This window comes from Falco rusticolus, chromosome 1 (genome assembly GCF_015220075.1).
Source record: "Falco rusticolus isolate bFalRus1 chromosome 1, bFalRus1.pri, whole genome shotgun sequence".
NCBI lineage: Eukaryota > Metazoa > Chordata > Aves > Falconiformes > Falconidae > Falco > Falco rusticolus.
In genome coordinates, this window is record NC_051187.1 from 89198878 (window position 1) to 89212429 (window position 13552).

Here is a 13552-nt window from a genome sequence, read left to right on the forward strand (position 1 = left end):
GATAGCTGTCCCAGCTGCTGTGTCCCAATAACCCCTGGAAGCACGCCGCTGCAATGAGCACCATGTGTCCGATGCCGGATGAAGGACACTTCTCCATCACACCACCTATTCCTGTGGTGTGTCCGCTGGCTTTGGCACATCACTGTGTTCTGTCCCAGGAACAGCAGAACTTCACCCAAAGCTGCTGATCATAAAACCAAGGATATCAGCCTTTGGCATCAGACGATGCCATCTCTAAAATATGCACGAAGGAGAGAACTAAAGTCTGCAAAGCACTATTAAACTGTTTTTTAAAAAAAAAAAAAAAAAAAAGCTTAAGACAACTGTATTCTAGGGCTAAAACAAGATGTCAGTCAAAATCAACAGCCAAATTAGTATTACCTATTTCTTAGCTCCATTCCCTCACTCACCTCCTTCCCCAGCGAAGCCCTGCGCAGAGAGCATCTCCCTGAAGACACTGCCTGCATCCCAACGGGATGAGAGCATTTGCGCAGCAGCGCTGCGCTCTCACCTACCCACGTGGGGCCAGCAGGGACCTCACCGGGTCCAGGTAAGTCCAGCTGGGACTTCAGCTGTCCAGCAGCCTACACACGACCCCTCTTCTGCGAACAGTGCCCACATTTGCTGGATTTAGATTATATATAAAGGGAGAAGTTCTTCCCTGTGAGTGTGGCGAGGCGCTGGCACAGGCTGCCCAGAGCAGCTGTGGATGCCCCATCCCTGGCAGTGTCCCAGGCCAGGCTGGACGGGGCTTGGAGCAACCTGGGCTGGTGGAAAGTGTCCCTGCCTGTGGCAGGGGGTGGGACTGGGTGGGCTTTAAGGTCCCTTCCAACCCAAACCCTTCCATGATTCTGTGCTGATTCCATGATTTAAAAGCCAGTGGTGCTGGCACCCATAGTCCCACTGGTGGCACGGACACACTCCTTCGAACAGGCAGGGTGACGGCCATTTGTGCTGAGCCTGGGGACAGGACTGGGGGGGGCTGGAGCAGAGACAGAGCCAACAGATCCACGTGTGTTGCCACATTCCAGGAACGTGCAGTTCAAAATGCCCCCCTAGTCCTGGCTGCCAGGCTGTGGGACCTGCAGCTCCGGCGCTGGGGCGAGCCCCCTCCACTCCACAAGCCACTTCCCACCTCCAGATAACAGATGTATTTAACAATATTTCACCTCCAGATAATGGATTTCATTAATGATAGCAACATCTCAAAAAAAGTTTTGCCTTCATCTGTCTCGTGACTCCCCCCAGCCTGTATGGACGCAGGTCAGTCTTATGGTTTATTTGCCTCAAGTCATCAGTTGGATGTTATAATTAACACAGCAGCCAATTAATAACATATGGGTACGCATCACCACAAGAAACTAATAAAACCAGTTGTTAACATCCTTCTCACATGTCTGCGATCTCATTAGTACTGAATGACAAAAGTTAATGCAATTAAATCTGGCAAAATTAGGTACACATTTTTAGTGTCAAATATAAAATTATTTTAATTTTGTAAATCTATCAAATAAGGTTTCATTTTTAAAAACAGACAGAAAGTTTATTAATTCCACAGTATACTTGTGCTGATTGTCTTCCCTTCCCAAGGAAGTCCGTAATTTGTAATATCAACAAAAAAGCATTTCAGAGTAACTTTTTCCAAACACACTTTGCTTACCCCACCTCGCCAAGGAACTTCTGGTGTAGTGTCCTGCCCTAACCCTATTCCCCAGTTCCTCTTCCTTAACAGGACCTCACAGGTGACAAAATTGAGAGGGTACAAACATCCTTCCATGGCTGGACGCTGAAAAGTCCAGAAGCTCCTTCTCCACTAACACGTATGATTTTGGGGCATCTAGAAGACAATGTCTACCAATACAAAGCTCACCCTGAATAAAACTGCAACAATAAGACTAATTAAAAAGGAACATCAATAAGCTGCATTTCCACTCAGAGCAAGGATTTCCTAAGGTAGGGCACTGCTCAGCCCCACTTAAGAAAAAAGAACAAAAAAATAAATTTGCTAAGAATAGTTAGAGAAGAGAATTTCAGGGTGGCCCAGGAGTTTGAGAGCAGAGCTATACCTGTAAAGTTAGGCAGAATCATCACTGGGCAGGAGGAAATTCCCGGCAGGAGGAAATGCCTGGCTTCTGCAAAGGTACACACGGATCAGTGCAGCGCCCTGAAACTGCTAGCAGGAATGGCCACTGGGTCACATAAGCTTACACACACACACCAGGAATCTCCAATCCTGCAAACAGAGGAGCAGCGCAAGGCCCCGGCTGGATGGGGCTCAGAGGGTCAGGGGGACACATGGCACCTCCTCCTCAGCAGGAACCAGCAAACCCTCCGGCAGCTGGGTGAAGCAGCCCCTGCCAGGAGCACCTCAGCCCCCCACCTCCTATGAGCAGTTTTTATGACTTTTACGATCTTCTCCAAATCACCCAGTGGATAAATCAGGGTGTAGGGCCTGCGTTCACACATTCTTACTGGCCAACTTGATGCAACAATGAAAAAATCCTTCCCATTGCTCCATGGTCACACAGATGGCCCTTCTGCAGTGGGGGAGGGGGTTTGGGGGGTTCAACAGAGGGGACATGGCGCTAACTGGAAAAAAAGGTCTGTTTCTTCACTTTACAATGCCTGTGAAAGCACGGAAGCATTCTGTACTGCCTGAACCTGCTGGGATGAAGCACAAGGGGTGGAAAAGGACCTGAAGGGGCTCAGTGAGGTCCACCCAGAGCTCTGCACCACGGCTGCAGCTTCCCAGCACCCCAGGAACGGGGCTGTCCCAAGTCCATCCACCTCTCGGTGGGAAGGACAGACTGCCACCCATCGAGGGGCAGGGAGGTGCAGAACACACACCGTGGGGGGTGGCAGGTATGGTCACTGCCATTACAAAAGGTACAAGTGGAACATTTCCCCCCGACTCACATCAAACAGGAGGAAACACCTCCAGCTCCAGGGAAGGCCTCTTTGCACCACCACAGAGTTCAAGCAGAAAGGCCAAGCTGTCTGGGGTTTGGCTGGGATAGAGTTAATTTTCTTCTCAGTAGCTGCTAAAATGCTGTGTTTTGGATTTAATGTGAGAACAACATTGATAACACCTGACAGGTTTGGTTGTTGCTGAGCTGTTTATACTAAGTCAAGGACCTTTCAGTTTCTCAGGCCCTGCCAGCAAGAGGGCTGGGGAGGGGCACAAGAAATTGGGAGGGGACACAGTCAGGACAGCTGACCCAAACTGACCAGAGTAGGGTATTCCATGCCATGGAAGATCATGCCCAGTATATAAACTGGGGGAAGTTGGCAGGGGCTGCAGATCATTGCTTGGGGACCAGCTGGGCATCAGTCAGCAGGTGGTGAGCAACTGTACCGTGCATCGCTTGGTTAGGTTGGGTTTTTTTCCTTTGGATTTTATTCTTCTTTCCCTCTCTCTCCTTTTCATTACAACTGTTGTTATTATTATCATATTTAATTTTATTTCAATTATTAAACTGTTCTTATCTCAACCCACGAGTTTTACCTTTTTCCCCGGATTCGCTTCCCCATCCCACCAGGGGAGGGGAGGGTGTAAGCAAGCAGCTGTGTGGTGCACAGTTGCCAGCTGGGTTTAAACCACAACACCAAGCCTACTAAGTACAACGCTATCACAGCACACTCCCAACAAAATAACTACCGACCTTCAGCCACAAGTATTTTTTTAGGGCAGGATCTCAATCATCATTCACGTCACACCAGGTGCTTCACTTGCTTCTCCCAGCACCGCTCACTGCAGCTCAAACTGAGAAGCACCACGGTCCTCAGCATCAAAGCGCATCTCACACCAGCCCCGCTCAGATATCCTGTGAAATACGCATGTGATTGCTGCAATAACCATTTTCAAATTCAGTAACTGTTCTGAGCTTAACATTAAACTGTGCCTCTGAAGAGCACTGATAACATTAAGGCAGTGCTGTGTGGTCTACAAGTGTCTGGCCAATACAGAAACCAATCAAAACTTACACACTGAAGGTCCATTCATCAATCAGCACTAATTTATTACAAATGTTTCCCGAATCCTTACCATTCGGGAAAGAAGGGAGAGCACAGAATGAAGCCTCTAATGTATTCATGCCCTTATAAGACAAGACAATGACTCTCTAACTTGCTTCTATCTAGAATAAGGCTACAGGTCAAGATGCGCTGCTCCAACCTGAGAACGACCGTGCACATCATTCACCAACACCTCCATGATCTTCAGTTCAGGAGCTCAGCACGCTCCTCCTCCAATGCCACGTAACACACCCAGAATCTCTAACCAAAACCCTAAGTAGCACCTCAGACCCAGGTAAGCCATGGGTTCACCTCCCCAGCTGATCACTGCTGTCCTCGCTTCAGGACAACACACCAGAATCAATATTTTCTTCTTGTTGTGTTGCAGCTTGCCATGACCTGCACTGCTGCTGGCGTGTCAGACCGAAGCAAGGATCAAGCTGAATTCTCTGAGGACACTGCCCTACCTCAGCTCTCCAGCACTGTCGGACGAGCCCGGCTCTAACCTGCCTGGCTAAACCCGAGACTGGTATTCTCGTGACAATTCAAAACAACGCAGTTACTGCCATTTCAGGTTTGAAAAGAGGAGAAACTGTCCAAGCTGGAAATAGTGTGCCCCCACCCACCAGACAGGCATTCCCACCTGCGTTCCCAGCCGGATGACTGCAGGCTGGGGACCCCACAGCCTTCCCGAGCAGAGGTGGAAGGGCAGAGCCAGGTCAGTGGTGGGCCAGGGAGGCCGGTGCCCACCTGCGGCCATTCCTTTCGGCTGTGGTCACAGTCCTCTGCCAGCTGTGGACAGATGGGAGCAGCAAGAGACACACCACAAACTTGGGGACAGTCGTCCTTGGGGACACCAGGGCACGACAGCTGGACACAGCAGCCGGTGACACAACCCAGAACTTTTTCATGCCTCCAGACACGGCACAACAAGGTGGCTCCTCGCTGACCTCTTGCTAACAGCCAGAGCATGCCTCAAGAGCTGCACCTCGCGCACTGTGGGGTCTGCCCTCTGCTCTGTGGGCTCCGCCTCAAAAAAACAACGGACAAAACTTCAGGTGGGGTCGAGTTTTAGGAACTCTTCTCCTGTCACCAGTGACCAAAAAGTCATCTTCTGCCAGTGCCCAACGAACAAGGGAGGCATGAGCACCCTCTCTGGTCACACTGACCTTGCCAGCAGGACACACCAGTGTCTGGATACCCAAATGCTGGGCACCGAGAGCAAGGTGGCGATACACTGGTGTTGAGTACAGAGGACGGAGGAGCAGAGAGCTGTAGGAAGCCCCCACAGATGCCAGCCGATGGGAGAAGGGGTACGCACTAGAGGCCAGAGTCACCCCCTGAGGCTGCTCACCCAGTAAGAGACTCCGAATTAGGCAGGAGCCCTCAGGAGATCTGCATAAGCACCAGCATGGACAATTCGTAACAGCTCATTCATCACTCCCATGCAGCAACAGTCTAAAGGGCAAATAAGCTGCTAAATTACATTAGATGAGAAATAAGTGTACTCCGATAGCGGAGGCAGCGTTCCTTCCTCCCACTCTGCCAAACCTGCACTGCAGGGTACCAACAGCCAGCTCGGGAGCCTCAAGAAGGGGCGCAGGGGAGGTGGTGGGGATCGGGCAGACAGAGAAGCCAGCAGGAACGTTGACCCACCAGAGCAGCCATCACCGCCGGTGCAGCATCAGGCCAGCCTCCAGCAGGACAGTCCCCAGGTGTGCAGCCCAGGGGAAGCCAGCACGGCAGGAGGAGCAACTCATACCGCTTGCCAGGCCAGCACGGACAGGGCTGGAGGAGAAATCTCCAGGAGAGGAGCAAGCCCCATGGGTGACATGTCAGTTGCCCACCTGCACCATTAATAGGAGACTTCACTCTGCACAACTGCCTACCCGGCACCACTCAAATATGGTGTTTTCCCATTTTTACCCCTGCTTGAAGTATTACACACATTTACAGACTATTTCCTCAGTTATTTGAAGATACTGGTTATTAGTCACTGAAAAATGGATGCAATTCCCAGTGACTTGACTTGTGATTTGAGCGTGATTTAGGTCACTACTGTGTTTCATCTGAGCATAACAGTTTCACTGTTTCACTCCATTATAGTGGGTAACCCAAGGAATTTATTGTGTTCCTTCCAGAAGCCAGACTCACATCATTACGCCAGCACACAGGGACGCCTCCCTCAGTGCAGATATGACTAATTGAACCTCAAACTGTCATTCAAGGTACAGATCAAAAGTTTCAGGCGAACCTTGAACACAGCAACCACCCCTGAAAAGCTCCCATGACAAGATTCATGACCGCTGGTTAAAACGCTCTTAGCCTTAAATTCAAGATGTGACCCAACACGGCTGGAATAAGGAAAGACTTGGAAATAATTCTAGTTCCTGTTAAGTCTAGTTATTACTGAATAGACAGCGTGTGGTGCTGCCATACTGTCCCTATTGAAAAGAGGGGATTACCCTGGGATTAAGCACAGACCCGTCACCCAGTGACACGGTGGGGGTGGTGGCCATCTCACCCAGCAGAAGCCAGAGCGGCGCAGATTTGCACTGTCAGACTCGCAGATGAGCCAGGGTGAAGCACCCACACCATGCAAACACCACTGTGGCACTGGATTTACCCTGCTCAAGGCAAGAAGACAAACACAGACAGTTTGGGTGTTTCTGAACACAATGATGCCAGCCACAGCACTGGCGTATGGCCACCTGTCCCCAAAAGCCTCATCTGGACACTGCTGGGACAGGCAGTCGCTCCAGCCCAGCCGGAGGGGCTGGTGCACTCGGTCCCCGCGATAGCAATTTCAAAATGCAATTTGAGTAAGACACAGATAAACCTGCTTGCATCCAGGAGACGCAGCTGCCGCCCTGCCTGACCGAAATTCAATGCAGTTATCAGGCCAGAACTGTCAAGACTCAGGTTGAAATTTCACCTTCTTCGTCCCGCTCCCCCCCACTGAAAGCAGGAACATTTCGCAAACACACAGCCCGGGAAGCTTGGGCAGCCTGCCTCCGTCCACCACAGACATCTCCCAGCGCAAGAGCGCTCCGCAGCTGCATCCCTGCACAGAAAGATGCTTTGACCCTGCACAGGGTGGGTAAAGCAACTTTCCAGCCTCACACTATCACCAGCAGCCCCGAGCCTTTTTCTGAATGGCAGCTGCTCTGTTCAGCGGTCTGTGACCACACAAACGAACCGTTTTGGCCAGAGACCAAACCACACACACGCGCCCCACCAGTGGTGGGCAGCTCCAGGCTGGGTGCTCTTGCCCAATGCCCTTCCCCAGGCAGGCAGAGCAGTCGCAGGTCACACTCCTCCACCAGGTTTTTTCGGGGGCAGCCCCCAGGCAGGACACAGACCTGGCATAAGGGGGGCAACGGGAAGGGGTCTGCCCTCCCCAGCTCTGCTGAAGCGCAGCCCGCCCACCCCTGCAGCCAGCCCCGGAGTTACAAAGCACTCTGCCAAGTTGGCAAGCACGAAGTAACAGAGACGCCGAAAATGCACTGCCCAGTCCCCAAAACAGCAAGTGTCTGGGACACAATGTCACCGCGCCGGCGAGGAAGAACAAAACGACAAAGAAAGAAACTCCAAAGAAAGGCCTCGCTGTAGGGCCGGTGCCCAGCTCCAGTTCTGCTGCCCACCGCACAGCCCAGGGTTAACTGCAATACGGTAAAACCTGGAAATGATTTTCAGGCACTCGGAAGCTCAGTATCTCACCATGCAATCTGGAAAATAAGCAAAGAGGAAGGAAAAAACACGATGCAGAAAGGAAAACAACGCCAAATCTTTGTGCTGAAAAGCCCTAGAACGATTCTGTCATCACCAGAGGCTCAGCTGACGCCTCATTGCATTATCAGTGATAATTAACAGCAAATGCAGACTAACTTAAATCAAAAGGACTCGACTACTAATACAATTCAGACTGTTTATCTGCCCACCATACATCATAACAGGTACTGTTAGTGATGAAGATATCAAATTCCAGAAATAGAAAAGCACAGGAAACAGCATCTAGATTTCAGTATAAAAACAGATACATTTTTCATTGCAACAGATAGCATTAAGATACACCACAATATTATCTAATGGCATAGCCAGGAGTTTGTAAATAAGTTTCCCTCCCCCCAGCTTACCCGGCTGTATGTGTGTCTCTTGCTCTGGGCCATGCTGCCGCTGGCTTTTCCTTTATTTTAAAGATTTATTATTTTTAGATAATGGTCTCAGTTCATGGCCAGCAGTAATTCAGCAGAGGTTTTTCACGTTTCAGCCGATCTAACCATCCCTGTGTCCCCCTGGCGAGGCTCTGCTGGGTCGCACAGAAAGGGGAAAAAGCCCTTTTCTGGCAGAGGATTCTTCAATACAGGGATATACAAAAATCCAGCCCAGCTGATGGAGACTACTCTGCGCTAGTGCTGCTCCAGACTTGTCACCGGCGCTGGCAGCTCGCTGGGTCCTAACGCTACCCAGCTCCCGGTAGCGCTGCAGGAGAAAGGCAACAGCTGTGGGCAGGCCCTGGCACCGCGGCCACGGCCACCGCTCGCCCACCCATGCGGGAACTGGCAGGGAGATGGCCTCCTCCCGCCTGTCCTGCTGCGCGGGCAGCACCTGCTGCTAGGTGCTGGGCAGGGGCCACCCCAGTGTTCCCCTGCCCAGAGCCCACCACCTCAGCCATGCTCAGTATGCCCGCGCTCCCTCTGGAGCCCCCGCCAGCACTGAGGTTACCCCCATCTGCCATACCTTGCTCCTCTCCCCCAACGCCGCGTCCCTCTGTGGCAAGGTTTGAGGAACAACAACGCCACAGTGCAGGTTCTCTCCCCAGCGCCCCGCGGCCAGCACCGCAATGTGAAGGTGGGCACGCAACTGCGGCACGGTGACCGAACAGCTCATCACGGGGCAATTTTTTTAAAAGCAGTAATTGTTCTTTCCCTGGTTGATCTGAATAGATGTCTAACTGAAGTCATCAACCCCTCTTTTTTCCCAGAGCCGTCTGTGGCGTTAATGGCTGCCAGTGAAAGAGCAAGCGGGGCTAATGGTGGGGCTTTGGCAAGCCACCATGCCCAGCCACCTCATGCTGCCATGGGACACCAGGACCCCGCGCCCAGGTGTCCCCCCCAGGACCCCAGCACACAGAGCCCTCCCCGAAACAGCAGCCACACAGTGATCGGTGATGACTGCTTGCATCCCGTTTTAGCACCCAGCTGTGACAACCATAATGAGGGCAATGAGATACCCAAAGGGAAAAACCAACATCAGCAAGTTTTTAAAAGGGTGAAGAGGAACCTGCTCAGGAAGTTCTTGATAGGTCAATATGGGGGCCACATTTTTCAAAATATGCATTAACGAATATATCCTTTGGTCCCTTATCTCCTGTACAGCTGCAGATGACTCCTAAATATTTTATGAAAGGCAGACAAAAAATGCAAGCTTCACATAGCTATCTTAAAGCCCACAGCTGTGCTGAAACTTCACGCTAGGAACCAGGCTGAAAAGTCTGAAAGCCATGCAGGTACAGCGATTGAGCAGAGCACAGTGCTGAACAGGGATGGCACACTCGGACAGAGGAAGACCAGAACATCTCAGGGAATTAAGTAGATGGCCTTCAAGGATACAGCAACTGCATCAAAAGGAATTAACTTTACAGACACACGACGGAGATGAGTGAGACAAAACTTAGCTAGAAACTAGGACTCCATCACAGGACTAACCAAGAACTCGACCAGAGCAACCCCAGACCTCGCCGATCACCACATAAACCACAGAAATGTACAAACCACCCAGGGTGAGCAAGCAGAAAGGTAACAGCACCCACCAGACAAACCAGGAGAGGCTAGCCCCGCCGGCCGGGGAGCCCTGCCGCTGTTCCACCAGACTGCTTTGAAAGCTGCAAGCTTTTTATCAAAGGACAATTATATTTCTCGTGCAAAGCAAAGGTTAAATTATCCATTAGATAAGCACACTGCAGCCAACACACCTACTCCAGGTGGCCAGCACAAAGGGAAAGTTAAAACTGTTCTGCAGCTCCCCAAGCACTCTTCTACAGAGACAGGAACGTCTGCACTGAAGTCGTCGCCCCGTTCGCTACACTCTTGCAAAGGGAACAGTTACACCCATGGAAATCCAACCCACAATCACCAAGAAACTTATTAAAAGGCAAAAGTATCTTCCCATTCCCCTGAACTCTGCATCTTCCCCAGGAGACATCAGGGACACTAGATGTCCTGCATTATTTGAACAAAACACAACACAACCAAAACTAGTCAAAGGCAACAAAATTACGAAAAAGCAAGACTAGCACCAGCTCAGCTGAGCCAGTGCAGCGGGAGAAACCCCATCTCCAGCCTCTCTCAGCCTTCCCACCCATCAGAAATATTTCTGGCGTCTGCACAACCTGTCAGGTGAAAGTTCCCAAAGCGCTTCATGACAAGCTCCAGCCCAGAGGACAGGCCAAACCACAGTGACCACCAGCAGAGACCAGAGCACAGGAAAGACCAGAGGATGATGTGCTGGCCGAGCAGCAACAGGCCATTTGTCCCAGCTCAGGTCACCCCATCTTTCCCTAAAGACCACAAGACGAACACAGCCCACCGCTCTGGGAGGAGGAACTTGGTACTCCCCCTGTGCCAACCCATAAACAAAATGAAGGAGGGGTGGGGGCATTGCTGCTGCCACCCCTGGCAGTGAAGATGGTTTCAGAGCACGGGAGTCTCCTGCTCACGTTGCAGACAAATCCAAAGATTTGGGACAAAGAAATCCCCAAAATAAAAATACCCCTTCTGTCAAATTCCCTCCACAAGGACTGTGCATGTGTTAGAGCTCCCTGCTCTGCCCAGGCTCACGAGACTTTTTCCTCTCTGGTAAGTATTAAACCAAAAGTTTTCCCTTTTAGAAAATCCATCAAGTGCTTTTAACCACAGAAAGAAGTACCACCTCCAGCTTCGGAAGTCTCCAGTGACTTGCGGCTGGGATCTGTGAGGTTACACTGGAAGAAATGTCACCACATTTCACCTTTTTCTAATAGCCTTCTCCTCTGCAGCCACTGCTGGCCACTGGTAAGGCAGGCTCCTGGCCAACATGGACTTTCGCTCCGACCCAGAACACTGTACCATGCTCTTCTCCAGCACGAGCCACATCCACTCCATTTATTGCATTTTATGTTTTCTCTTTTTAGCCAAGGTCTGGATTTTACCAATGAGGGAGCTATTTACAGGCTGCATCTCTGCAGCAGCAGGCAGGCGTGGCACCAGCCGTGCCCCCACAAGGCAGGGGCGGCCCACCACAGGGGCTGCTCACTGCAGGGTTCGGCACGTATGTGGCTTCGGACACCTGCGGGTAACTCAGAGCTGCAACCACAGCATGAAGTAAAACCCGTTAACGGTGTTGGGGACGGGAGGAGGCCTGGAGAAGTGCCGATTCGGGCTGCTTTCACACATTTCATTTAATACAAGAGGAAAAAAGGTTCTTGTGATCAAGGTGTGGGACAGACTCAGGACACCTGCAATCTAAATATCAAAAAAATTTTTTGTTTTCCTGTGCGACCTCCGAGCCTCTGAGGCTGGGGCAGAGCCAGAGAAACAGCTGGCTGTGGCATAAGATGTATGAGAGCTGCGGACACAGCCCTTGCTAAACAGAGGGCATGGCCATCTTGCACAAATATTTGGAGGGTGCTAACTCCAGCAGAGCAACAGCGGTGTTTATATTCAAAGAAGAGGCTGGAATGACAAGCAGGGAAATCAGGTTAAAGAAACCCTTCTACAAAGTACAAAGAAAACTGGGAAACAGCCACAGAATTTCAGAGGGACTTAAGAAAGTGCAGGGGAGCGAAGGGTCCTGCAGCAGCCCAGGAATGGGTGTCGTGGGACACTTCCCCCTCTCAAAGGATGTGAACAGCACTGTCCTTCCCGCAGACCCCCACAAATAACAGAAATGCACCAAAACAAGCAAAATACTAATAAGTATGAGGAAGGCTTTCCTTCCAGCTAGGCCAGCTGTAGCTAGAAGAGTATTTTTTAATTTAAAGAGAAAATTATAAATGCTACATGGCTTATTTCTCCCTCCTCCTCCCATCACAGAGTTTTCCACATCAAACCTGAAGCACAAGGGAATTTTTCCCCCTGAAGCATCCTCCCAGAGCCTGCTCTACCCATCAGCTCAGCAGCCAGTACCCAACCACTGACTGACAGACAGACAGACAGCACCACGCTCCCACCACCGGCACAAACCTACACCAAATTGCCCAATTCCCCCTCAGCATCACCCACAAACACAGCAGTGACTGAAATCAAAGCTGGGTGAACGAAGCCACATGAAGAAGTATGCAATGCAGACAGTTCCAGTAAGAACACATAAAGATTTTCTAATATACAACTAGGGACTCGTTACAGTTTCATTGGAAAGCTAAAAACAGTTATGCAAAACCTTGGGAACATTTTACATTTAAAACAAGCTTATGATTAACCCCAAGAAGGACAGTAAGTTGTGGCAATTTTAAGCCTCTGCAGTCTACACAAAAGCTGCCAACAAAGGAACAGGAAGAAGCTTCAATTTCAGGTCACTTAAAACTAATTAAAATTAAAACATTAGAGAACATTCAAGAGGCTTACTGTAGCGTGGGCAGGCTCACGGTGATCAAAGCATGCTCTCTCCTTGTCACTACAGTGCCAAGGCTGGAACCTGCCTTCATTTTCCAAGAGCCCCCTGTAACACGCAATGCTACAGGCAGGGACTGGCACTACGGCAGACGGTAACAACTACCAATGATGCTTCAACAGTCCCCTGAAAGCTTCCCACAGAAATCCTACAGCTACTGAAATAGGTCAGGAACAGGAGCTGAGCCACCAGCACCTCATGCCAATGGAGCACGCCTGCCACCCAGAGACCCTTGCCCCCTGGTGATAGCCAACACTTCAGCACCCCCCAAACCACCCTAAAGCCTGCCGCCAGGTCCCACAGGCAGCAAGAAACGCTCGTTCCCTCCGAGGGCAAGACGCAGGAATGGGATCCCAACAGCTGCACCCAAAAGTGCTGGAGCCCAGCGCCCAAAAGTGCCAGAGCCCAGCATCCAGAGCCCAGGGGACACCATCGAGCACCCCGAGTTCTGGGGGACCAGCTGCTGCCACCCACCCCTCTGGCTGCAGCAGGCAGCCAGGCAGCATCATGCTGGAGCCAATGCACACTGCTAGAGCAGCCTTGCCAGGAGCACAGCCCACCCAGGTACGACTGGCCCCACAGCACTGGAGGGCTCTGCATTCCCTCCCGCTTGGGGACCCCCGGCTTCGCACACCCACATGACAATGGGGAGGGTCACATCTCCGAGCCCAGATCCCCACTTCCCAACTCTGCCAGAGGGTCTGTTGTCTGTCAGAAGGCACTGCGCCTACCCATCCTCATCCTCCTCCCACCCTCACAGCTGGAATGTTGTGGTCAGAAGGTGGAGGATGCACGGAGGCTGCAGCACTGGAGGGTCTTTACTGCCCCAGACCACAAGGACATAAAATGTACCAACTCCAGCCCTCTGCATTGCTATTTCCTAAACAAA

The 13552-nt window shown here is 51.1% G+C and overlaps 1 protein-coding gene and 1 long non-coding RNA gene across 13 annotated transcripts in view; one reads left to right on the forward strand and one right to left on the reverse strand.

Annotated features, from left to right (window-relative positions):
* Positions 1 to 7728, forward strand: part of LOC119148588 — a 29526-nt gene extending 21798 nt beyond the window's left edge. For 3 of the 4 annotated variants that reach the window (XR_005104427.1, XR_005104426.1, XR_005104428.1), the window contains 3 exons: positions 423 to 1953; positions 4141 to 4309; positions 4403 to 7728. This is a non-coding gene — a long non-coding RNA (uncharacterized LOC119148588). The remainder of the gene's footprint in view (positions 1 to 422; positions 1954 to 4140; positions 4310 to 4402) is intronic. The other variant, XR_005104429.1, reaches the window with a different exon arrangement.
* Positions 1 to 13552, reverse strand: part of DCTN1 (dynactin subunit 1) — an 84482-nt gene that overhangs the window by 63548 nt on the left and 7382 nt on the right. Inside the window, exon 1 of one of the 9 annotated variants that reach the window (XM_037388904.1) lies at positions 8151 to 8479. The exons of the other annotated variants lie outside the window; for them this stretch is intronic. Coding sequence (XP_037244801.1) covers positions 8151 to 8183 — 33 coding nt within the window. The 5' untranslated portion in view covers positions 8184 to 8479. Of the gene's footprint in view, positions 1 to 8150; positions 8480 to 13552 lie in introns of those variants that run through there. 9 annotated transcript variants of the gene reach the window in all.